Raw genomic sequence first — 26,839 nt, 5'->3', positions numbered from 1 at the left:
TGAGAAAGTTCATTGTCTGAAATTGAGTGCTGCAGGGTCCCACACAGGAAGAGGTGATGGGGAGGAGCTTTTTGGAAGATCTAGGCTTACAGGAAGAGATGGGGGCCAGTGGAGTACTGGTTGCCAGGGCGGACCCCCACATTGGACTGCCAGGGCCCAACTTCAGCTCTGCCACTTTGCAGCAAGGGGCTTGGCCTTTGGAAATCTGTTTCCTTATCTATAAATTGGAGATTATGATAGTACCTGCTTGTGGGGTTGTTAGATAAGTTGCAGCTTCCCAGCTCCCAGATAAGGGATTTCCTCAGCCCTCAGGGCAGCTGGGTAGGACCTGGGACAAGCTGGGGCTCAGGTTGTCATAGCTTGAGTAGTCTCACCTCAGGCATGCAGTGGTGGCTCCCCTACCCCACCCGGTGTATGCTGAACACATCATCTCATTTTCTCTGTGTGCCGTGAAGTGAAGATTTGGGAAGCATTGACTTAAATCAGTTCCAGCAGCCAGAGGGGTATGGAGAGCTCATATTCTGGGTGGGAAGAGCATTGGAGGGAGGAACGGCAGAGGGGGTGACCCCAATGCATCTGTTTATAGACCCCAGATCCCTGCTATCAGTGTCAACATGTGGAGCTAGGTTGATAACTGAATTATGGAGTTTTTCACCTGGTGACTGACAAGTTGGTAATTAAAGAGATATTAATCTGGTACTATGTTGCTTGTTGCTTTTAATAGAAAGAAAAGAAAGTCGGGGAAGAGGTCTTTATTGCTGTCACTGTTCCTTTTTGAGTGAGTGGGGGGAGCACTGAAGCAGCTGCCTCTCCAGATTCCTGGATTTTCCTGTTCTACCGAGGCTCAGGGTAGACTGAGGGAATTCAGAGTGGCATACTCATCACCAAATGACATTTTTACAGCACATAAAACATGTCGCATCTTGTGCCACATTGAGCTCTGAACCTGCTCTGTGAGTAAAGGAAGCCAGTGGTGGCTGTCTTATTTTGCAGGTTTGGGGCGGTTAAGTGACTCTCTCCAGGCCACACAGTTGGTAAGAGGCAAAGCCAATATCACCAGGCAGGCTGTTGGGCTTTAAGCCCTGGGTTCTTGATGTTAAGTTACTCTCCCTAATCATCTGGCCCATGTTCAATGCCTCCTTTCTATCACATGCACGCCATTGTTCAGTGTTTCATTGAACAGGTACATTCCAAGCGTATCACTTTTCTAGATAGAAGAGTTGGTGGAACATTGTGTGTAGATGGAACACGTAAGGGCTGCTGCTAAAACGGCTCCTATAAAAACTTCTGCCCCATGTGATGTTAAGGGTGTTTGTCACTTTGTCCCTAAACTACCATGCTTCTCAAAAAGGAGCATGCCTGAGGTGGCGTTGGGGGCCCCATTGCTGATGCATGTGTGGAAGAAGCTCATGCCATTTGCCTGAAGCTGTGGCCCTTTCCCAGGAGAGAGGAACAGGGAAATGCTGTTTGGAGGGCTGCCAGGCAGGCCAGCTTTAGTCTGCAAACGACAGGTGTCATTTCTGTCCCATGGGGGCTACCTCAGGCCTTTCTTTTCTCCCTTCAAGGGTTTCCTTATTCAGGGGAAGCCTACCTCTTCAAATCTGTTCGTCCCTCTTTCATCTGCATATTCCCTGAATATGGCACAAAAGTTCCTCTGCCGCCTGCTGCTCAGATCGTTTGCTTTCTTGGGCCATCCCATTGCCACCACCTCTGCATAGGCTCCCAAATCCTGCCCGGCTGCTTCCTGTGGTGGCTGGCAAGCGTAGAAGAGAGCGTTCATGGAGTCAGTCAGCATACATTTCCTGAGCACCAGATCTGAGCCAGGGGCAGGTGTTACAAGATCCATTAGGCACAGGCCTGGCCCTGAGAGGCACAGTGTTTCGAAGGGTGGGTCAACCATGAGTAATGGGAGGGAGCGGGGCCTGTTTTTGGGGGGCACAGAAGAGGAAGGCCTGTCCATCCAAGGAGGTGAAATGCTAGTAAGAATTCAACTGAGTAAGGTTTCCATGAAACTGTATTTTAGCTCAGTTTGGATTCTTACATGTACTAGATGCCGAGATCGTGCCACTGCACTCTAGCCTGGGCGACAGAATGAGACTCTGTCTCAAAAAAAATAGTTAGAAAAAACATGACACTATTTGATGGCACAACAAGGTGACTATAATCAATAATAGTGCAATTATCCATTTAAAAATAACTGGTACAGGTAAAGCTTTGAATGGGGGCAGTGTTTCTCAAAGTGTGATCCTCAAACCCACATGCATTTCCTGGAAACTTCTTAGACCTCCAAATTCTTAGGCTCCATCCCAAATCTCCTGAATGAAAAGCTCTAAGAAACCTGTTTTATAAAAGCCCTCAGGTGATTCTGATGCAGGCTAAAATATCAGAGCCACTGAATTAATGACTGTGCACTTCTGTACCTGCTTATAACAAGCCGTCTCCACTCCCCCAGCCCTTCCTACCACACGCACGCCTGTCTTATACACTGTCCCTGGAGTGCAGGGAACATGAGTTATTTTATTTTTTATTTTTGCATTTTTTAAAGAAAACGTTGTGGGTATATAGTAGGTGTTTACATTTGTTGGGCACATGAGATGTTTTGATACAGGCAATGTGAAATAAGCACATGCTGAAGAATGGGGTATCCATCCCCTCAAGCAGTTATCGTTTGTGCTACAAACAGTCCAGTTACACTCTTGGAATTATTTTTAAATGTACAATTGTGTTATTATTGACTATAGTCACCCCATTGTGCCATCAAATAGTGTCATTTGTTTTAACTTTTTTTTTTTTTGAGACGGAGTCTCGCTCTGTCGCCCAGGCTGGAGTGCAACGGCGTGATCTCAGCTCACTGCAACCTCTGCCTCCCAGGTTCAAGTGGTTCTCCTGCCTCAGCCTCCAGAGTAGCTGGGACTACAGGTCCCCACTATCATGCCTGGCTAATTTTTGTATTTTTAGTAGAGACTGGGTTTCACCATATTGGCCAGACTGATCTCAAACTCCTGACCTCATGATCTGCCTGCCTCAGCCTCCCAAAGTACTGGGATTATGGGCATGAGCCACCGTGCCTGGCTCTAAATATTTTTTTATACCCATTAACCATTTCCATCACCTCCCTATCCCAGCCTCCCACTTCCCTTCCCAGCCTCTGGTCCCCTTCCTTCTACTCCCTATGTCCATAAGTTCAATTGTTTTGATTTTTAAGATCCTACAAATAAGTGAGAACATGCAAGGTTTGTCTTTCTGTGCCTGGCTTATTTCACTTAACATAATGATCTCCAGTTCTATCCATGTTGTTGCAAATGACAGGATATCATTGTTTTAATTCATAAACCCCAGCCCCACCAAACACACCCCATATACCCTCATTTCTAGTTCTTTACACATGGTTGAGATTCTCCGTAGTTATTGGAATGAACTGAATGATTCAGCCATGGGTGCTGCCTACCCAGATCACCTGGTGGAGATGAACCACAGTGCTAGCAGAAGAAAAAAAAACAGAAGCAGAATTTTGTGGGCTACCTTGGCTCCATTAGTGTACTGTGTGGCCTAGGACTGTGCACTCAGTAGGCTCTGCGGGCATTCCTCGATGAGGCCTAAACACCAAGCCATTTCTCTCCCGCACATTAAGTGGCTCGATAGACAGGACTCCTGGACAGGGCTCTGTTCATTGTGGCTGAGGTTAGCACTCCTCTGGGTGGTGACAGACCCTGTCCCTGAGAAGGATGGCAGCTCAGTTTGTGCTAAATTCATTCCAAAGTATCAGATGGGGGATGACATCCTTTTTGTGCTAACACTCCCCAGGCAGGTCACAAGGAGTGGCTGGAGGGAGAGGAAGGGCTGTGTTACTCAAACACCCATCTTGCCAGTAATTACATTTTTCTTGGCTGACCTCTACTTTCTGTGCAGGTGTCCTCTCCTTCCTTTATTCTCCTGCCCACTCTTTTACATTTTTTCTTTCTTTTATTTTTTTTAAATTCGTTCTAATCTAGAAAAAACATCCTCTTTCAAATGGCATAATGGTTGGGATTATAAATGAGTTGGCTCAAAGTGTGCCCCCTCTAGGAGCTGCCACTGAGAGAGCATTTAATCTGGAGTGTCCAGTTCAATTAAAGTTTCATTTAATCCAGCTTACTTTTCACAGGGTTGAATTCCCCAGCAAGCTGGTTCAGGGATCCTGCCGATTACCTGGAGGTGTTTCCAGTAGCCTCCTTGGCCCTGAAGGAATGGGGAAGGGACTGGATGTGAGGCGGGACAGAGCAGGGAGATGGGGGCCCTGCTTCCTTCAGACAGGGACTTCGTTGAACAGGTGAGAGCTTTGGGTCATCATCCACTGGGGAAAGTGAGAAGTCTTTCTGAGGCTGAGACATCCTGTGACCTCCTCACCTCTGACTCCAGCCCTCTTGAGTTCAAGTTCCTCCTTAGAATTTCCGCTAAGTGAGTTGTCTCTAGGCTGCACTCTAGCATTTGGTTTTCTTCATATGTAAATCTTTGCTCCCCATGCAGATTGTAAACTCTTCCCTGTCCTGTGCCTGCTGGACTTCATGTAGCACGTAGCACTTCACAGAAGTGTTGGGGGCCCCAGTAGGAACTAGGTGTGTGTTAAATTTAGGGGAGTCTGGTGGCAAGATTATTATGGAAAGAACCTTTCCCATGACTTTGTATCATCTCCATATTTATCAGCTTTCTTATCAGCTCATTTGAGAGGGGATTTTGACCTTTCTGGACATTATTGAGTGGCTTTAAAGCAGCTTATGGGTGGCTACTTTAATGCATTGACCATTTAAACAAAGCGGGACTCATTTCTTGACTCACGGAGCTCATTAGCAGACAGGCTGCCAAGTCTGTTTGGATGAAATACTGGCCATGAGCATGTACTGTTCTCCAGCAAGTCTAGACGTGTAGGAGTCCTTCACTGGGCTTTATGTCATGTGTGCTTCTGGAGTGGCCTGTGGGTGGCCCTCTGTGACAAGCGTGGGGGAGGAGGACATGGGGAAGATGCTAACCTGCTCACTTGTGTCTTGATCGGAAGGGAGACCTGAATGCCTTCTGTTGTCTGAACAAGGTAGTATAGAAGTATCAGCATCTAGGCAAGCTGGTCTTAAGAAGAAAGTAATTACTCAGAGAAATTACTCTTGTATCAAACTGCTTGATATGTATGTTTCCTCCTCTTTCCTTTTATTTTATGAGACATAATTCAGAGAACATTTTTATCACCCCAGAAGAAACCCCATACCTACCAGCAATCACTCCCCTTTCCTCCTTCCCCATCCCCTGACAACCACTAATCAGTCTTTCTGTGTCTATGGACTTGTCTGTGCCGGACATTTCCTACTAATGGAATCCTGCAATGTTTGCCCTTTTGCGTCTGTCTTCTTTCACTTAGCATGACGTTTCACCCATGTCGTAGAACCTATCAGTATTCCATTCCTTTTGATGGCTCAGTGATCCTTCTCTTGCCTTTTTATCTCTTTTTGTCAGTCGTTCTTTCATGGCCATTCTCTCCCAGGCTCTGGGAACTGTTTTCAGGGTTTCAAGGGAGAAAGTGAAGTTCTGCTGGTTGTGCACTTGTGGTGCTGGCTTTGCCCCTGAGTCAGGTAGAGGCAAGGACTGACTGATCTCTTCCCTACCCTTCCAATATTCTTTTTCTTAAAAAAAATTATTTATTTTTTTGTTCCTCTTAATGCTTGGTTCTGGACCTTCCAATGGTCTTGTTTTCTCTATGCCTCTGTTAATATTCTCCCCCACCCCAACCACACCCTAACAGCTTTATTTATCAAATATATGAGTATCCATTAAATATAAGAGTGAGGTGAAGAACACAAAATTCCATCAGATTGTGTTCTTCCCGCATAGGAATTTACAGTCCAGTTGGAAGAGAAGGTGAATAGAGCCTGCTAGAATGCAAGTAGAAAATGGGATGTGCATATAAATCATGAAATGTGAGTGAGGAGTATTATAAAGGTGGCCAACCGCCTGGCTGTTTGACCTGAGCCTCCCAGATAGACAAGGTTTCTATGGGGTCATTTAGATTCAGAAACGATTTTATTGGGGCTTTCAAGGATCATCAGCTACATGGGTCTGATTTATGTTAACTCGTAACAGATCAGGGTCTAAATGAGATTGCCAAAGAGTTAATCTACCATGTAGCCCCAGTGGAAAAATGGACAAGACATAAACCAATAGCTCACAAGAGAAGAAAAACAAATAGCCAATGAAAATACACTCTGTTAAGACATGTGAATAAAACCTTTGTTTTTCAACCTATTAAGTTGAAAAGGAAACAGGAAAGTAAATACTCTCTCTCCCATTTGGGGGAATGAAAACTGAAGCAACCAGTTTGGAGGTTAATTTCCAGACTTTTAAATTTTCAGTGATCTGATTTTGTGAATTTATGCCTAGAAAACATTCAGCATACCCAGAGATTTACATAAAATGATATTCTTCACAGTGTTATTTACAATAGTGATAAATTATAAATACATTGATGCATAGTAAAAAGGGACTTGCTAACTCACAGAATGATTTATATTGGAATAATCACAGCCATTAAAAACTGCCTTCAACAAATATTTAAAGAAATGTGAAAAGGCTAATGATGTGTTACGTGTGAAAAAACAGGAATCAAAACCAAACATATAGGTATAGTATGATTACAACTTTAAAGAAAATGCATATGTATAATATGCAGAGGAAAAATAGAACAAAATACTGAAAATATTAAAGTGATTGGTTCTAGGTAGTGATAATGAATAATTTTAGAATTTTACTTCTTTATATCTTATTGTGTTCCCCAATTTAAAAAAAAGTCATTTTATTTTTATCAAAGTTATATATGCACATGATTTAAAGAGTCAGCAGTTCTAGATGGAGTTATTACAAAGAAATAAAATATTCCTCTTCTCCTACAGAAAAGACATTTCCCGCTACCCTGAGACAACCACTTTGAACTCTGCTGTTTATTTTGGTAACAAATATTCTCTATTGACTTCACACGATGACTGATGAGGCTTTAGCTCCCTTTCACACATATCTTCCACTTCCCATCCACCTTTCTCCAGGAGCTATATTGTAATTTAAGTTTGACCACTGATCAATGTTTATATTTTAATGCCTATTCACAGCTGAGCCATGTAGTGTACTATGGTTATATTTTTCTTTTCTTTTCTTTTTTTTTTTTTTTTTTTTTGAGATGGAGTTTCGCTCTTTTTACCCAGCTGGAGTGCAATGGCGTGATCTCGGCTCGTCGCAACCTCCGCCTCCTGGGTTCAGGCAACTCTCCTGCCTCAGCCTCCTGAGGAGCTGGGATTACAGGGACGTGCTACCGTGCCCAGCTAATTTTTTGTATTTTTAGTAGAGACGGGGTTTCACCATGTTGACCAGAATGGTCTCAATCTCTTGACCTCGTGATCCACCCGCCTCGGCTTCCCAAAGTGCTGGGTTTACAGGCTTGAGCCACTGCGCCCGGCCGATTATATTTTTCTTCTTCTACCACTTTTTGTTTCTCAAGTGAACAGTGTATCTTGTTTCTTCCCTTACTTGATTTTCACTTGTATATCTCAGCTATTTCATGTGAAACTTGCTCTCCCATGCAATCAGACATATCAAATATTCTGTCAGTTTCTTCTTTCGGAGGCATCCTTCTGTGTCTATAGACTCTAGTTGGGCTGGTGCCGTTTCCCTGCTGCACGGCAGTTATCCTGGGATTTTCCTTTATGTTTATTAGGATTCTCTTTGCCTTATTCTCTTGTATTAGATCTCTGTTTCCAGGATCTCAGGTCTTACTGGTTTATTTCCTCATTTTCGTGGAATGTATATTTTATTAGTTTCCTGAGAAAAGAGTCATTGTAGGCAACTTTTTTTTTTTGGATACCTAGTATGTTTGAAAATGTTTTTATTTCTTTCATACCTGATTGATACTTTGAAAATAGATTGTTATTTTTTTTCCCTCTGGAATTTTTAAGGCATTATTCCATTGTCTTTCAGCTTCTATTTAAGTTGTTTACAAGTCCCATGCCAACCTGATCCCTGATCCATTGTCAGGAACTCAATTTTCCTCTCTGAAACTTAGGATCTGCCATTTTAACCTCCTGGAATTTTGCAATCATAGACTTTGAGGTAGGTCCTGGCTGGCTGCTCACAAACTGGAAACTCATATCTAACAAATGTTTTTGGATTATTTCTTTCATTTCTTTAGTTTCAGTCAATCTCTTCTGTTACCCTGGAACTTCCACTATTTAGATGCTGAAGTTGCTGGAATGATCCTCTAATTTTCTTGTATTTCCTTTCTCTCTGTCTTTTTTCTTTATTCAGGGAAGAAATAGAAACTTCCTCAAGTTTATCATCTACCCCTTCTATTCCATTTTTGAAATGTGATTCTATTTTTAATTTTAAAGTGCCTTTTTCTGTTCTCCGGATGTTCTTTTTTTTTTCCTTTCTACTTTTCCAAAGTGGTTTGGGTTTTTTGTTTTTTTTTTTTTTTGAGATGGAGTCTTGCTCTGTTGCCCAGGCTGGAGTGTAGTGGCACAATCTCGGCTCACTGCAGCCTCCACCTCATGGGCAAGTGATTCTCTTGCCTCAGTGTCCCGAGTAGCTGGGACTACAGAAACATGCTACCATGCCTGGCTGATTTTTGTATTTTTAGTAAAAACGGGGTTTCACTGTGATGGCCAGACTGGTCTTGAACTCCTGACCACGTGTTCCACCCACCTCCACCTCCCAAAGTGCTGGGATTAAATGCATGAGCCACTGCGCCTGGCCTTGGGTTTGTTTGTTTGTTTGAGACAGGGTCTCACTCCATTGCCCAGGCTGGAGTGCAGTGGTATGATCTCAGCTCACTGCAACCTCCCAGGTTCGAGTGATTCTCCCACCTCAGCCTCCTGAGTAGCTGGGACTACAGGCACATGCCACCACTTGTGGCTAATTTTTTTTTTTTTTTGGTCAAGAGGAAGTTTTGCCATGTTGTCGAGAGGAAGTTTTGCCATGTTGTTCAAGTGGGTCTTGAACTCCTGTGCTAAAGTGATCCACCTGCCTTGGCCTCTTAAAGTGTTGAAATTATAGCCATGAGCCACTGTACCTGGCTAGTTTGTTTTTTGATGGGATATCATCTCTAATTTCTGAGGATATTAATGATAGCATTTCAAAGTTTTTGTCTGTCTGTGTAGTCTCTCATTTTGGTCTCAGTCTTTCATGGTAGTTCCTCAGATGTCTACTTGTGTGTTTACAAGAGAGGCAGTGAGCACGTGAGAAACCGTGTATGGGCAGGGCTGGTTAACTCTGAGCTTCCCTGTAGGTCAGGGTTTCTCAGCTTCAGCACTGTTGACACTAGGGGCTGGATGTTTGTTGTGGGGGGCTGTCTTGTGCACTGTAGGGTGTTTAGCAGCATCCTCAGCTTCTTCCCACTAAATGCCAGCAGCATCCCTCCTCCATTGATGGCAATCAATCAGAAATATCTCCAGATATTACCAGATGTTCCCTTGGGGCAAGACCTGTCCTCACTCACCACCCCCAGTTGAGAACCACAGTTGTAGGGTGATCTGTTGGGGCCTTTCCATTGGGGAACCTGTAGTGTTAGCAGGTGTTGGTCTTCCCTCTTGGGCTAGTCATATAAACCAGGAAAGAATCTTCTACTCTGCTGCCTGAGGGGTTCATCCTGGGAGGCCAGTGAAAGAAGCAGGGTGTTGGGGGGAGTGGTCTGAGTTTTCTTTGTGGCCTTGTGTACTCCAACTGGGCCTTGTGTCTCCCATCTGGGGAGTCCTCTGCCTTTCACCAGGGTTGGGGACATTACCATGATAGGGAAGGGGATAAGGGATTAAAAAGCAAACTCGTTCCACCCTATTTCTTGTGACTCCGCCTTCAGTCCAGCTCCAGAAGCAGGCGCTCCTCCAGTTCCCACACCTTAAGACCCTCAGGGAGTCCTGTTGTGCGTCAGGTGTTTCTTAACTGGCCCCTCATTGCTGGCTTGGAATTTGACTCCCTGGGCCTGTTAAGTCAGTTCCATTTGTTTTTTAGCCTTTTAGCTTCTAAATCTTGTTGCTGTTATTTCTTCTCCTATTTGTTTTGTCTTTGTGGCTTTATGTTTTTTAAAACAATTACTGAACATGTTAGAGGATTTTGGAGAGGTCAAAGATAAATGCATGTGTTCACTTGGGATTTAACGGAAGTCTTCTCTTTTTTTATAGTTAGAAACATAAATATGCAGAACAAAGTTATAGTGGTGGATGTTCAGTTCAGTGCCAGCCTCCTGATGATTCATAAAGAGGTTGCTTGGCATACAGGCTTTGGAGCAAATCGAGTTTGATTTCTGGGAGGTTTCTGTTTCATCTGGCTCCTGGGACCACATCATGGCGTTTTCCTTCCATACGAGAGCATGGCTTCTTAGTGGCCAGGATCTGTTGTGTCCACCAGCACCAGCAGCCAATATATCTTACTGTTGGACAGAGGTGGATGGACATGAATATTCTCATTATGCAATTTCAATTTTGCTGGACTCTGTGTAAAGTCTGTATAGACCATGACTTTCCGTTAACATATTTTTCAGATAGGCCAAAACATACTCTATTAGATTACAGCTTTCTTTAGTTACATTGCAGTCACCTTGATTAGATTTGGGTGTTTTCAAGTGTCTCAGTCATCTGAATATAAACCATATTACAGATGACTAATAACTATTACAAATTGATTTTCATTAACTTAATTCTCAAAATGTGGCCCTATCTCAAATGAGTAGAGTGTCCTACTATATCTAATGTATTATTATAGATATATTAGATATATAGATGTATTTACAGGTATATATGTATGTGTGCATGTTTATATGTGTGTGTGTATATACATATGTGTGTGTATATATATACCTTTGAGATATATATGTGTGTGTGTGTCTATATGTGTGTGTATATATACATATGTTTACATACCTTTGATACAGGTATCAAAGACTTTGGCTGGGCAGGAAAGAGCACTTCCAGCTCTGGGGATGGGTGGGGGATGGTCTGGATGGTTTTTCTAAGAGAGGAGCTGGTATATGTGTATGGTTTGGGGTGGGAAGGGGGCCCAGGCAGGCAGGACAAGGTATTCCAGGCCAAGAGAAGAACACAGAAGGAGGCACGTGGGAGAGGCTGGGGTGGGCGGGAAGGTGCAGGAGTAGCCTGTGTTCATTTTGGCTACAGAGTAGTTGTTCATCAGAAAAGTCATTAGATCTAAGGTAGGAAGAGGAGGGAAGAGGAGTTTGATGACCACATGGCCAGCCTTGAACTCTGAGCTAAATAGTTTAGACTTCTAAAGGGCAGAGTCTTCTGAAGATGGGTACCTTGATGGAGAAATTAACAGAGAACATCCAGTAATATCTATTTTTCCACATAGCCTTTTCTAATTGTCAAGGGCAGATGTATTCTCTCCACTCTGAATACCTGTGGCATTTAGCATCAGTGGCTCTTGGCTCTTGTCATTCATCTGTGCCTACATTTGAGGCTTCCTTGGACCCATTTATCCCATTCAGCCCTAACAGTGACATTAAGAGGTAGGTCATATTGTCTACCCCTCCCTCTGCATCCCCCTTTTTTTAGTGCATGAGGAAATAGGCTCAGAGACAGGGAAGTGACTTGTACAAGCTTACATACATGGCGAGTAAGAGGCCGCCCTGGATCTTGGGCCGGGCCCTCTGACTCCAGATCTGCATTCTGCTGTTCTCATGATGTCCCCTGGATGCCAATGCCTTACTGGTTGCTTAACTAAGCCAGTGGCGCTTTGAAGGGAGACACACAATTTGATTTTCCGGCCAGCACATAACGCAGGCCCAAGCGATGGAGCACTCACTTATCAGCAACACAGGGCGGGGCTAAGAACTGGGACCTAGTAGGTTCCTATGCAGTTTCACCAGATTGTAGGGTCCCCACTCTAAGTCTAAAACTCCCTCACTCCCACCGCTGCCAGCCCAACTGCTCCAGTGATAGTTTTCCACCACTTCACCTAGAGCCTGGGCTCAGCGGCTGCCCTCACTGCCCTGGAGAAAGAGGGGAACGATGGCACCTGTCCAGTTGCTGACTCTAAGGCTTTTATGAGAATGCACAAAAGAGAATAGATACTTGAAACCACTGGAATGACAGCATATCTGTTGATTTTCTTATAAAGTTTTATTATTGCTAGTTTCCTCGTCTATCTGTACTATTGCTTCTGTTTGATTTTGTTTCACTGGCTCTTGCTTTGCTTCAGAAATGGCACATCTCACTCGCCAGGTCCTTTAGAGTAGGAAATCAAAAAGTTCAGCTGCTAGATTGTCTGAACTTCTTGGAACACAGAGGATGCTAGCATAGGCGTGCACATTATTGTATAGCAAGCCACTGAAACCTGCCTGCTGTGTCCAAAACGGGCAGGAGGACTCCATGGCCACATCAAAGCCCACGTGCATCTCTACTCTTTTCCCTTCCTAGGTCTCACTAGCCGTTGGTTTTTTGAAAAACATATTTGAGATATATTCGTTTGGCTATTTTCTCCATATTTTAGCAAAATACCTGACTTTAGTCCTTGCCTGCCATATAAACATATGCACTTATTTAAATCAGCAAAATTTCTCAGTGTTTGTTCTGAAGTTAATTTCACACTCACTTCTCATTTTCTTCTTATTTATTACTTTGCCCCAAATCCGCTGAAACTGAATGGAAAAGGAATACTTGGATGTGGTTATAAATTAGCAACCAGTACATGTGTTCAGTGTTTTCATACCTTAGCTCATTTCTGTTCCCAGCATTTAAGAGGAGGCTCCATTAGTAGGCCATTTTATAGATAAAAGAAACAGAAAAGGTAAGTAACTTACCCAGGGCCACACAGCTAGAAAGCCTGACTCAGACTCAGGAGGTCTGTGTCTGAAACCCATGATAGACTTCCTTTGTTGAAACAAAGAAGGGGTGTGTGGGAGAGGGTCCTAAACTTGTTGTTAGGAGAATTGCGTACCCACTTCACTCCTACTCAACTCTCCGTGTGACTTTGGACAGGTGGTGAGCTTCTTGGAGCCTGTTTCCTCATTAGTGAGGTGGTAGCTGCCCTGTCTCCCAGGCTAATGGTGAAGGGCCAGAGGGTAGCCTGGCTGCAGTGAAAGCATGAGCAGGAACTCTTCTGGGCTATGGAGTTACATAGGCTGTAGTGATATGGTAAGGCTACTTGTTTTGTTATAGACCTGCAGGAGCCCCATGGGGAACTGTCTGTAGTATAAAAGGGCCAGAGCTGGTGGGAAAAAGAAAAAGGGAAGTAATACAGAATAGGCAGTGGGAGAGGAGGCCTCAAACCCACACAAGGAGGGTAAGCTCTGCTCAGAGGTGATGAATGCACACTGCGAAGAGTTGATGTGTTGGCCTCCTGGGACTTCTTGCAGGGTAATTCTGTAGCACCTCTCTGAATTTTCAAAAAAATCTTGGTGAGTGTATATGTGTACATACATGTGCACTTGTGTGTGGGCATCTGCAAGGCAAGATCATACCTTTGCACACTTGTGGACCTGTATGTATTTCTTTTTTTTCTCTTTTTCTTTCTTTTTTTTTTGAGACAGAGTCTTGCTCTGTCATCCAGGCTGGAGTGCAGTGGCGCAATCTCGGCACACTGCAACCTCCACCTCCCGGGTTCCCGGGTTTGGGCATGCCACCATACCTAGCTAATTTTTGTGTTTTTAGTAGAGATGGGGTTTCACCCTACTGGGCAGGCTGGTCTCGAACTCCTGACCTCGTGATTCTCCGGCCTTTGCCTCCCAAAGTGCTGGGATTACAGTCATGAGCCACCACACCCGGCCTTTTTTTCTCTTTCTTGTAATAGAGACAGGTTCTTCTTATGTTGCCCAGGCTGGTCTCAAACTTTTGGGCTCAAGGGATCCTCCTGCCTTGGCCTCCCAAAGTGCTAGTATAGGCGTGAGCCACCATGCCCAGCCCCTGTGTGTATTTTTTTTTAAATTGAGGTGAAATTCACACAACATAAATTTAAGCATTTTTAAGTATATAATCAGCTGAGTGCAGTAGCTCATGCCTATAATCCTAGCACTTTGGGAGGCCAAGATGGGAGGATTAATTGAGCTCAGGAGTTCAAGACCAGTCTGGGCAACATAGTGAGACCCCCATCTCTACAAAAAATAAAAAATTGGCCAGATGTGGTGTGTCATGTACCTGTAGTTCCAGCTACTTGGAAGACTGAGGCAGGAAGATTGCTTAAGCCCAGGAGTTTGAGGCTATAGTGAGTCATGATCGCACCACTTCATTCCAGCCTGGGTGACAGAGCAAGATCCTGTCTCCTGTCTCTAAAAGAAAATTAAAAAACAAAGTTTACAATCCAGTGGCATTTAGTATATTTACAGTGTTGTACAACCACCACCTCTGCCAGTTCCAAAACATTTTCATCTCCCCCTCAGAAATCGTGTGTGTTTTTGAAAGGGCCTGTTCTGTGCAAGTGTGTTTGTGAGGACATCCTGATTTTATCTGCTAGGAAGCCGACCTCGTCCTCGGATGGCAGATTGCACTGTATGTGTTTGTTTGGCCAGCAACGTGCGGTTCAAGTATTCACATTCCACATGGGTTTGTTGGGCATGGCTTAACTCCTGCATGCACTCTGGCTGACTCATCTGGACATGGAGGAAAGCAGCACTGCAGCCTTCATCTGAGTGTAGTTACCAGGGTCTTCTCTTTGCTGCTTGGCTGCTTGTCGCCTTCGTATATTAAAAGGATGTGCAAGTGTGTATGTCAACAGGAGACATCAGCCTCTGTAGGCCAAGTGTTGAAAAGGGTGAGAGGGCTGCTCTGGTGGAAGTGCGGGACCTGGGATGTCTATACACCTCCCTCTCCATAGCTAGTCCTGGGGATAAGTAAGTGCAGGTTCTGGGACTGAGCTGTCACAGACTCTGGTGGTGATAACAGAAAACACAGCAATGGCCTAGGTAGAGGGGGCCCTGAATAATCTCCATGAGCTGCAGAGATAGGGCCAGTGAGTGGCAGATCCTTTTACACTGTAGGGAAGAGGAGGTGGGGAGCAGCTGCAGGAGGAGAAGGCCGGGCAGGAGCTACCTTGGAAAAGCCAGTGAATACTTTGGTCTGATTGGACAACCCAGGTCATGTGCCCACCAAGAACCAGTGACTTAGTGGGAGGGGCTGGAGTGGGGAATGAAACTCAATGATTGGCTGAATCAAACCAGGGACTCTAGATTTAGCTAAGTATGGGGCCAGGGTTGCCAGGGGCATGTGTTTGAGTAGAGAAGGGGTGGTGGGTCCTGAAGTGAATCAGGGTTTTGGAAAGAAGAAGGAAGTAGGAGAAGAATGCTGCATAGACCGTCAACCGTATCCTCTATACCTAGATAAAACAAATGTCAAGACAATGCAGAAAAGTTGTGGTGAAAAGCAGCAGCAGAAATGCTTAAAGCATCACTCAGTCTAAGGTTCCCCTATTAAGAACTGACAGTATTCAGGGAGGTGGGTTGGACCCATTGGTGTACCACAGAAAAATGCTCACAGAAGACAGTTTGATTTCTGGCTGAAAGTGATGTCAGCAGCCTGAGAAATTAACCTGTTACTGGAGAGAATGCAGGTATTTGATCCACAAGCTTTGCAGCTGGTGAAGGAGATGCAGCTAGCACTGTGCAAGCTGTCTGCATTGTGATGGCAGCTGACCTTTCTCACTTCACTTTCCCATGAGCTACCCTCATTCATACAGCAGGAATGTAATAAGCTGCTACCATAAGCCAGGCCTTGAACAATAGTCCCCTGCCCTCAGGGAGTCCTGGGGAAGATGCACATCAGAAAAGAGGCAATTGTATTACAGGGTAAAAAAACGGATGACAGGAGAAGCTCCTAGTGCTACAGAAGTTTGGAGCATGGGGCACTTAAGCTGAATTGGGGGTTCAGAGAAGATCTGCTGGACAAAGTAATTCCCAGACTCAAGCCTAGAAGACAAGTAGGAGCTCCCAGGTGAAGAAATTTGGAGAGAGAGAAGGAACAGTGAGACTCGCTGAGCAGGTGACTGCTTTGGTGTGTGTGTTTGTGTTAGGGGTTGATCCTGAGAATATCCAGGTTTCCGGCTCCTATAGCCTGGTTGAGTGGTGATATCTTTTAGTGAGATGGTGAACACAGAAGGAGTTGCAGTTTTGACTGGGAAGAAATGAATTTAGTTCAGAAATGTTGAATTTGAGATGCTTTGGTTTAGCTAAAAGGAGGTATGTACTAACAAGCTAGTTCTGGAATTCAGGCAGGGAGCTCCTCTGGCCACCTGCTTGACATCTCAAGCTTTACACATCCCGAACTGTCCTCTTGAGTTCTCTCCCTATGGTGCTTTTCCACCCTCAGTGTTCCTCATCTATCTAAAAGAAGCCATTCATCCAACCTGCATAAGCCAGAAATGGAATCATTCTTTAGCTCCACATCTAGCTTATCATCCCAGAATACATCTAGAGTCCACCATTTCTCTAGTTGTCAACTGCTTCCCCTTAGTCTAAGCCTCTATCTTCTCCCAGTTGATTTACTATAATAACCTCTCCCCTTACACTCCTGCCTGCCTCCTATTCATTCTCCTTGAAGTAGTCGGGATTGTCTTTTTCAAATTTTGTGATTTTGCGGGATGGGGCTCACATTTTAATGACTTTCCATTGCAGGTGGGCTCTCGTGGTCCAAGCTGGCTCCCTCTCCAACCCCACCTGTCACCCTGGCCTTTCTTATGCTCTTCAGTATGTCAGGGCTTTTCTGCCTTGGGACTTTGGTATATACTGTCTTGTGTCTGCTCCTTAAGCAGCCCCTGAGGTCTCAGGTTCGATGTCACCCCTGCAGAGAGGTCTTTCTTGCCTGCCTAGACTGAAACTCATCTTCCTGGTTATTCTCTCTCCCAGAACCTGGCTCTTTTCCTTCATAGCACCTGCCCCAATTTGCATTTATAGTCATTTTTATCCCAATTTGTTAAATGCCTAACTTGACACCTCAATTTTATCAGACCCATCTCCCATTTTTATAACAAATATTTCCTTTTTACTTATCCTCAAATGAAATCTGTAGATAACATAACCTCCCTATACATGTAATTTTAAATCAGTATGACATCCTGGCAGTGATATAAAAAAGAAATAAAAGGAAAGTAATTCATCATAAAACTATTTATTTCAGTGTTAAATTCCTAAACTCCCGGGGCCAAATATTCCAGAAATCATAATGAAGTAAGTAATCAGGCCTGCACCTATTAGGGTAAAATGACCATGAATGCAACAGCTGTAAATATTGGCAGACATACCTGTGTTTTATTGGTAATTTAGGTACTAAGAGCAATATTGCTAGTGGCATGTGATTTTCCGTGATGGTAAGTAACTCCTGTGATGTTTCTTTTTTTTCTTATTTCTTTCCTTCTTTTTTTTTCTTTGAGACAGGATCTTACTCTGTCACCCAGGCTGGAGTACAGTGGCATGATCTCAGCTCACTTCAGCTTCAGTCTCTCAGGCTCAAGTGATCTTCCCACCTCAGTCTCCCCAGTAGCTTAGAACTATAGGCGCACACCACCACACCTGGCTCATTTTTGTATTTTGTATAGATGGGGTTTTGCCATATTGCCCACACTGGTCTTAAACTCCTGGACTCAAGCAATCCACCTGTCTCAGCCTCCCACAGTGCAGTAGTTAAAGGCATGAGCCATTGCGCCCAGCTTTCTGTGATGTTTCAAACAAGACAAAGTCTTTTTCCTTCAATGTGGACTGAAATTACCTTCTAGAAAATTCATTAAAGTCTGAGAGTCATGGTGCATGTCTGTAATCCCAACATTTTAAGGGGCTGATGTAGGGTAATTGCTTGAGCCCAGGAGTTTGATACTAGCCCAGGCAAAGAGCAAAACCCCGTCTCTACAAAATAAAATAAATAAAAATCATTTCTGACTAGCTTGGCATGGTGGCACACACCTGTAGTAGATTGCTACAGCCCAGGAGGCCAAGGCTGTAGCAATCTTTGATCACGCCCCTGCACTCCAGCCTGGGTGACAGCCTGAAACCCTGCTCAAAAAAAGAAAAGAAAAAAAAATGCTTTAAAAATGCATTGAAGTTATTCCATAAAACTTTATTTTTAATATATGCAGTAGAGTCGGGTCCTAGATTCATGCAATTATAAAAGGTGTTTCATGGCAGGTCTCTGTACCCTCAAAGGCCGAGGGAGCTGAGAGGCTGAAGAAGGAGGCTGACAAATCCAGTTTCTCAGAAACAAATATTTCACAGAGACTTAGAAACAGATGTTAGAAATGATGTCTAGGTAGGCCAGGAGATGGTGGAGTCTCACAACCAACCTCCAGAAAGTATCCTTTATACAGCAGGCTTTGAGGGTAAGACACAGGAAGTTCATCATTTCTCAGACTTCCTTTAGAAACTCATGACTACTGGGGAGGTTATGAGGGCTTATCTGTGCTCCAGAACACCTTGAATCGTAGGCATCAAAGATTGGTCATTGTGGCATTTTTACTTCAAGATGGTGTCACACTTGCTATGCCACAGGCTGTTTTCCCACAAGAGTTTTTTCAGATTTATGACTGTCTAGCAGTTCACTCACTAGTCATGCAGGGCTGGGGGCTGGTTTCCCTCACGCAGGTCATGTAGCACCATGGCTCCCACCCTGGTGGCAGAGTTTCCCCATTCATTTTGGCAATTGAAAGCACCTCCCAAATGTCTAAAATGCCCCCCAGACATAGGGTGGTACTGTCCTAGCTCACAGCCCTGCGTGCAGACTGCTCCTCTGCTGTACTCTACACGGCAGGAGGGCAGGGTCTGTGCTGTGTTTACTCCTCTCTACACAGTGCTCAGCACCTACTTGCCAGATATTTGTGGAGTGAATGAGTGAATATTCTATCAGCATGAAGTTCGTGCCAAAAAGTTAGGAAAGGAGTATGCCATATGGAAATGTGGCCAGACATTTACCTTCTTTCTGCATGCTTTAGCCCAGCTGACCTCTGTTTTAGTGAAAGAGACTTGTAATTATAGCTCCAGACAATATGGAATTTCAGCTCTAAATCCTTTACAACTGGGGAAGTCACCTCACCATGCACAGAAGAAATAGCACTGGCTCCAAAGTTGTGGTTTGTCTTTTTTTGGAAAGTCAGGCTTGTCTGCCGAAGAGCTCAAAACACTTGACCAGCTCTCTCATTTATCTTAACATGTGTATGCTATATTTACTCTCCCTTCACAAATGGGGAAATGAAGCTTGCCTGAGGGCCATATTTAGCTAAGGCTTGATCCTCTGCCGTGTGGTGGTCAGCTTAGATAAAATGGAATCCTAAAACTTGATTTTTATCCAGTAGTGTGAACCTCTTCCCACATTAAATCTGCGACTAGGGCTGCTCACAAGGATAAAGAGTGTTAGTTTGAGCGTTTTTCATCACGTGACGTGGCGATCTCCTAGTTCAGTGCCCTGCTTTTAGGGATAAGGAAGTGGCAGTTCATCCTCTAGCTGGTTTCTTTCTGCTCCACCAGATGTAAATTTTCTCTCCCTTTCCTCCAGCTAACCTAAACAGGAGTTACGATCAGTCAGGTGGCCAGAAGGAAAGTAGCAATGGAAAAAAAGCCCAAGTTCTGGTTCCCTAGCTCCTAAATAATTGGTAAATTAATTAGGAGGCTGACTTCTTATAAAGCAAAATATATCAAGATGACAGTAGCTAAAAGTAAGAAGCTAAACCTTTAATTTCAAGAATTCTTTTACTAAGTGCCAGTCAGGCCAGTGACATATAAATATTTCACAACTGAACTGAAAATTAAAAAAGAAAAGAAAACACCACGTTTGCAAAGTTTTTGAAAAACAGTGACCTCTTAGGAATGTATAGCACCTAAAAGAAACTTTTTCTTTCCCAAATTTTCTTTAGTCCTAGAGTGCTGGGAGGTAGTAGGAGGTGGTAGGCAAATTCAGTACTCATCAGTGGTGAGTTTTGAACCAAACTTACCAAAATGTTTTCAAAAGGGACCCTACCCAGCTTCCTTGAAAAACAGAATTATTTTTAAGGAGGTAAATCTGATGCTTTCATTCCACAAAGTTAAATATAAAACAAACTCAAAAGTGACAAAATGACTACACAACAGAAATGAGGTTTTGTGGACTGCTGTGGCCAAGCATCACCAGAGATACATTGTGACATAGAAGTTAGATGATGACAAAACAGCTCTCATTCTCAGAAGCTAGTTTCATGACACGTGTCCCCTGGGCTCCTGTGTAGCACCCATTGTAGGGTGGAGGGTTTGAAGAACCACGCCTGATGCCTATTTGGGCTTCTCACTAGAAACAGATGTGGATGAAGATTACTACCCTGTGCCTTGGGAGTGACAGAGAGTTGCTACCACATGTATCCCAAAGCTGCCACTTTTCAGGGATATTCTTACTTAGTTGTCATAGGTTTCTTATTTCTCTTCAAGTAGTCAGAAGCTGTTTTAGATTTTCGAAGGGTGGGGCTTATCTGTTACCCCGCATTCTAGGTGGTTTCTCATTCTAGGTTGTTACCGAGGAAAACTCTAGATTTGGTAAATGATTATTTCCTACATCAAAGTGCTATCCTGCATTATTTGGGATTGTAATATATTCCTATAGTTTTTATGGTCTTCAAAGCATTTGTCACTGACAGTCTCCCATTTTACAGACAGAGAAACTAAGGCCTTAAGGAATAAGGGACTGGACCAAAGTCACATTGCTAGCACGTTGGCCATGCATAAGTTCTCTCAACTCTGTAAGGACCAATTCAAGTGCCTCTTCTGAGAAGTCTTTTCTTAGTGTTCCCTCATTACTACTTTTTATATTTACCACATTCTAACTTGAAATACCACATTCGCATACATCTTGTCCACCTTACTGTGAACTTCCTAAGAGCTAAAGTCATTATGTGTTTCTGTGTATCTCCTCACCTATCAGAATTGTTCCTCTTGGGTGCTAACCCTATGCATGTTCCCATACCTGCCGCAGTTTCCTCTTCGAGGCTGTGGCTTTGGGACCTGCAAGGCGTTCAAGGGCTGCACAGGCACCCTGCAGGTACTACTGCTCATTTGAGGTCATTGCCTTATTATTTTTTTTAATGTGCTTCTTAAAATTTCTTTTTTTTATTGCATTTTAGGTTTGGGGGTACATGTGCAGAACACGCAAGATAGTTGCATAGGTACACACGTGGCACTGTGTTTTGCTGCCTTCCTCCCCTTCACCCACATTTGGCATTTCTCCTCATGCTATCCCTCCCCAGCTCGCCCCCCTGCTGTCCCTCCCCTAATAGATCCCAATGTGTAGTGCTCCCTTCCCTGTGTCCATGTGTTCTCATTGTTCATCACCCACCTATGAGTGAGAATATACCATGGAATATTATGCAGCAATCAAAAATGATGAGTTCGTGTCCTTTGTAGGGACATGGATGAATCTGGAGAACATCATTCTCAGCAAACTGACACAAGAACAGAAAATGAAATACTGCATTGCCTTATTTTTAACATACAGATACTTAATGAGAGAGCTTTGTAAATGTTTACAAGGTGTTTTACAAATAGATGTTATCTAAATCTCATCCTTCCTCCTTTATTGCAGTTAGCCCTGTTATGGGCACATAGTAGGTGTTTAGTAATGTTTCTTAAATTAAGTATTTCTATATTCATCTGCTCCAGCTTATACTTTTGTCCTTCCCATTGTTGTATATGACAGTCTTTTTATGTTTGTATCTTGAATTTCCAACTTGCTTGAATTCGGCAAGCTCCAGAGGGCTGTGGTCTTAATAACTTTGCTGTTTGCTTTTAAATAACACATGATAGCATACCAGCTAACAAAGCATGGCACAGGGTAAATTGTCTAATGTGAGTGGTTTTATTGAAAATGTGTTTTAGATATGTATTTAAAAATAGACATACATATCCTAAAAACGTGTGTTTTTAAACAGAGACCACTAAGGTAGGAGGGAACACCCAGGTCCCCATGAAGGGGACAAAGAACGGTGCAGAGGGCCTCATGGGTACTCCTGGCTGAGCTACACACAAAGGGATCTCCAGCTGATGGCCACTGGCTGCATTTCTCTGTGGCATCAGAAGATCTTTTGTTTCATCTCAGAGCACATTTCTTCAGTTTTTTGTTGTAGATTTTTGTCAGATGGTGGTGTGTGATTTCTTTTTTCTTTTTTTTTTTTTTTTGAGACAGGGTCTCACTCTGTCACCCAGGCATGTTCATGGCTCACTGCAGGCTCAACCTCTTCACCTGCAGATCCTCCCACTTCAGCCTTCTGAGTAGCTGGGACTACAGGCGCATGCCACCATTCCCAGCTATTGTTTGTATTTTTAGTAGAGACAGGGTTTCACCACATTGGCAAGGCTGGTCTTGAACTCCTGGACTGAAGCAATCTGCCCACCTTGGCCTCCCAAAGTGCTAAGATTACAGGTGTGAGCAACCGCACCTGGCCATGTATGGTATTTTTAAAGGTAAATACGGTTGTCATTATCACTTATCAAGGACTCTTCAATAAGGGAGAGCCTAATCACTAAGCTACCAGAACACACTTAAAAAACTTGATACTTCTGGTATTTAGCTAAGTGGTAAGAAGCTAAAAAGTCTGCCCTGCAGATTCCAACAGCCATGTTGACTGAACTCACCAGTTTTTTCATTGTTTTGATGTTGAACAATTGTCTTTAATAGACTTTTCTCTACTCCTGAGAATGTTCTAGTTACCATGCTGAAATGTTTAAATACCTACATTTTAAAATTAGAACTAAAATATAATTGGTTTGTTAATTAGGAGGACACTAATTAGGAGAGTTGGTGGTGAGTTCTGACTCTGATAAGTTGATCTTTTAAAAGTAAGGGCAGTTGCTCTACATTTGACTTTCTTTGTGTTCTCAAATTTAAAATACATGGCTCGAGATGAAAGATTCTGCACACTTCGACTCACTCACTCCCAAATCCCACATTTCATATTACATTCACTCAGGATACTGTGTGGTAGATATAAACCATTTTAGATAGTGCAGGGTACAGTGTGCACAAGGGATCATTTATTTTCCAAATTTGCTATCTATTATTAGACTTCTAATTACTTAGCTGGATAGAAGCAGAAAGGTCTCATTCTTGTACTAACTGCCAATTTTGGTTTTTTTGAGACAAAGTCTAGCTCTGTTGCCCAGGCTGGAGTATAGTGGCACAATCTCTGCTCACTGCAACCTCCACCTCCTGGGTTCAAGTGATTCTCCTGCCTTAGCCTCCCGAATAACTGGGATTACAGGCACGTGCCACCATACCCAGCTAATTTTGTATTTTCAGTAGAGATGGGGTTTCACCATATTGGCCAGGCTGGTCTTGAACTCCTGACCTCAGGTGATCCACCCGCCTCAGCCTCCCAAAGTGCTGGAATTACAGGCATGAGCCACTGCCCCTGGCTACTAACTGCCAGTTATTTAGCTAGAGATGACGGCAGAAGGAGTTCATTTTAGATAATTGGGACTTAAGAAGTAACATTTCTTTTCAAGAAGGTCTAAACATACGTGTTTTTTTTATTAATAACCCCAGTTCTTCACATTTTAATTATTCAAACAAAATCTGCAATTTAAGAAATATCTAGAAATGATTGGTCTAATTGCCATCCGTTGTGCCCACATGTCTCTCCCAAAGGAAAGTCAGGATTCACTGTGGTTATGAAAGGGATCTGTACAATATATTTACCTCCTGTAAAATATTTGGATTAATACTGTTAAGCATCTCTAGAGAACATAGTATTCAATTAGTTTTTATTTCTTGACATCTCCCACTAGAGAAAGAGCGCACACTTCTGTTTCCCTGAGGAGGTAAACTTGCTTGAAAAGTAAAATTTCCATGAAAATCTCTCATTTGGCTTTCTTAAATATAAATCTTTGTTGCATTTTAAATGTCTTAAGGCTAAGTGACTAATTAGCAGTAACAATATATCATTCTCTATTATTCATCTGAAAATTGTACTGTCTCAAGATACCTGAGTTTTGTGTGTTTTGATGCCAGTTGTAGAAAATTTTATTTCTTAGTAAAGAAGTTTCTTCGCTGTGGTTGGAGGGAGCTGCAAAGCTGGGGAGAGTGTGGGACTCACGGACCCTGCATGTATTTGCAGAGTAAGAGAATCAGTTTCCCATGGGATAAAGGGTTTATGTTTAAGCATTGAGAGTTCTTTGATGTGCCAGGTGCTATGTGGAGTGCTTTAGTTGCATTATTTCATTTATTCCTCATAATCCTGTGGGATAGTATTCCCATTCCTATTTCTGTGAAAATTGGCAATCTAAAGATGGATGAGGAGTGCTTTTTAATGAGAACACCCCATTTCCCGGCCATGCCAACTGCAGGTTGGCTCAGAAGTGTGGAGTTGCTGGGTGGAATGCTAAGATGAAATACTGTTTCTTTTTTTTTTTCTTTTATGGACTTGCAGTTTGAAACAGGCAGTAGGGCACAGAAAGTACAGGTAAGGCACCCGATCATGCTGTTTAACGCAGCTGATTTTAAAACGTTACATTTCCAAGAGTAGTCTTCCTCTAATAACTGCGTGTGACGTGTTTCATAACCACCCTACTTGATTTCTTCATTACGAATTTCTTAACACCAGCACCAGAGCACGACTTTAGTTAAAGCCATTTAGAGGCTTCCACTTTAAAAAATAAAAGTTGCTGAAGATTGAGGGTGGCATTTCCCCTTGCGTCCTGTGATAGCCAATACCTGAGAAAGCTTTTAATGCCCACAGCTGCAGATTATAGGTGTGCCCTTCAAAGGCATCACAGAAAAACAAAAGGGTTACCCACCAGTCAAGCGTTTGAGTCAAGCATGCTTGAGTTGAAAATTATATTAAGAAAAATGTCAGAAAATTACATGAAAGGAAAATTGTTCCATGAGGGAAATACGACTACTGAAACTCCAAGTAGAAGATGATGTTTTTAATATTCCCTTAGTTCCACATTTGTGTAGTTCTGTAGTGAAGCAAGTCGTTTAAAGGGGAGGTGGCCCAGGCTAAAAATAAAGTTTCTTTGAAACCAGATGAGAGTCTAGCTATGCCAAAAATGGAATCTGGACTCTATTCACTCTCGAGAATGTAAATAAGTAGAATTTTGTGTCACATAAAATAGTCTATGCAAAAAAGGATACTCACTGCCTTTTGTGATAGACTAAAATAACCATCAGGAGTATAGCTGCTCTGTGCACTTGAAGCAACAGTGTAAGATGATATGGGAGTCCAACATACTCTGATTTAGAAAGATGTCCAAGACAAAGAAGGCGCAGAACAACAAGGACTGCGTGATTTCACGGTCTGCGCAGAGGCAGGAAGATGTACAGTGATTGGTGTATTCATGCATAGAAAAAGAACTGGAAGAATCAACATGAAAATATTAGGCAGAGGAATGGAAATTGGAGAGTAAAGGAGGATTTTGGTGGGTTTACTATATATGTTTCTCTTTAAATTTTTATATACACACAAGTACTACAACTATAGAAACAAGGAAAGCAAAGCTTGAAGGTCTCAGTGAAACTGTATAGTGATTAAGAGTATAGATTCTGGAGTGAAAACTCCAGGATTCGAATCTCAGCTTCTTAACTTACTGGCTGTACATCCTTATACAAGTAATTTAATTTCTGTGCTTCAGTTTACTCAAATGAAAGTCAGGATTAAGGGTCCTTGTGTCCTATTGTTGTTACAAGGATTAAATAAGTAATCCATGAGAAAGCATTTAGAGTAGTGCCTGACACAAAATATTCAGTGTGTATTGGTTGTTATGAATTATAATACTTAGGTAACATCTAGCTATATTCAATTCTTTGTGCAAACGTTTTAGTTAAAAATGTTTTTAGTGACAACATTAGTGATTACAGTGTATTTTTCTGAAGTTTTCATTGTCATTGTTAACGATATTGTCATATTTTTTTTTTACCTCGTGGGTGTTCAGAACTTCACAAGGAAGAACAAAAACAGAGTTATCTGATTTTATGTAGAGTGCCATACATTCCACTAGTGGAGTACTCCTGAATTTGCGTCTTCGACCATGTAATCTAATGTAGATATTATTAGTAAACTATAGAAATGTAGACACATAATGAGGCTTTTCTTCATTCTTTAGGAAGACTATGACCGTCTGAGGCCTTTATCTTACCCAATGACCGACGTCTTCCTTATATGCTTCTCGGTGGTAAATCCAGCCTCATTTCAAAATGTGAAAGAGGAGTGGGTACCGGAACTTAAGGAATACGCACCAAATGTACCCTTTTTATTAATAGGAACTCAGGTATGTCCGGTTTGATTTTCTGCATTTTAGAATAAGCTCTTTGACTATATTAAGGGTTGCTCTCAGACAAATGGTCCCAAGGTTGAGCAAATGATGTAAGTGTTTAATCTTGGCTGCTAGTTAATGAGTTCTATCATATTTTTGGAAAAAATTGTACCAAAAGAAAGTAATTGTATTCCTGGGTTTTAAAAACTAAGTTCTTTTGTTTAATCTTTTTTTAGTATGTGGGGATTAAGTGGGATTACATGCTTTGATTTTTCTTTAAAGATTTGTAATATTATGGGACATTATTGACCTTTCTTAATTAGATTGATCTCCGAGATGACCCCAAAACTTTAGCAAGACTGAATGATATGAAAGAAAAACCTATATGTGTGGAACAAGGACAGAAACTAGCAAAAGAGGTAATGGAACACTTAGAGAATTTAAGCATGAACGTAAAAGAAGCTAAGATAACAATAGAAGCTAACACTTATTGTGCATTTATTGTATGCCAGGCACTGTGCTGAGTGCTTTACATGCATTATCTCATTTAATCCTTGCATGAATTCAGTGAGGTAGGTCTGTTTCCCCCATTATAAACAAGAGAGAGTGGAGGCTTAGAGATGTTAGGTAATTAGCTCAAGACCC

General features: G+C 42.7%; 1 protein-coding gene across 4 annotated transcripts in view; it reads left to right on the top strand.

The window, feature by feature from the left end:
- RHOQ (ras homolog family member Q) overlaps window positions 1-26,839 on the top strand; it is a 58,213-nt gene that overhangs the window by 8,002 nt on the left and 23,372 nt on the right. For all 4 annotated transcript variants that reach the window (XM_054245000.2, XM_002757794.7, XM_078349412.1 and 1 more), the window contains 2 exons: window positions 26,045-26,209; window positions 26,518-26,613. In XM_054245000.2, coding sequence (XP_054100975.2) covers window positions 26,045-26,209; window positions 26,518-26,613 — 261 coding nt within the window. The remainder of the gene's footprint in view (window positions 1-26,044; window positions 26,210-26,517; window positions 26,614-26,839) is intronic.

Source organism: Callithrix jacchus, chromosome 14, assembly GCF_049354715.1.
Source record: "Callithrix jacchus isolate 240 chromosome 14, calJac240_pri, whole genome shotgun sequence".
Taxonomy (NCBI): Eukaryota; Metazoa; Chordata; class Mammalia; order Primates; family Cebidae; genus Callithrix; species Callithrix jacchus.
This window is presented reverse-complemented; position numbering and strand designations above follow the sequence as displayed.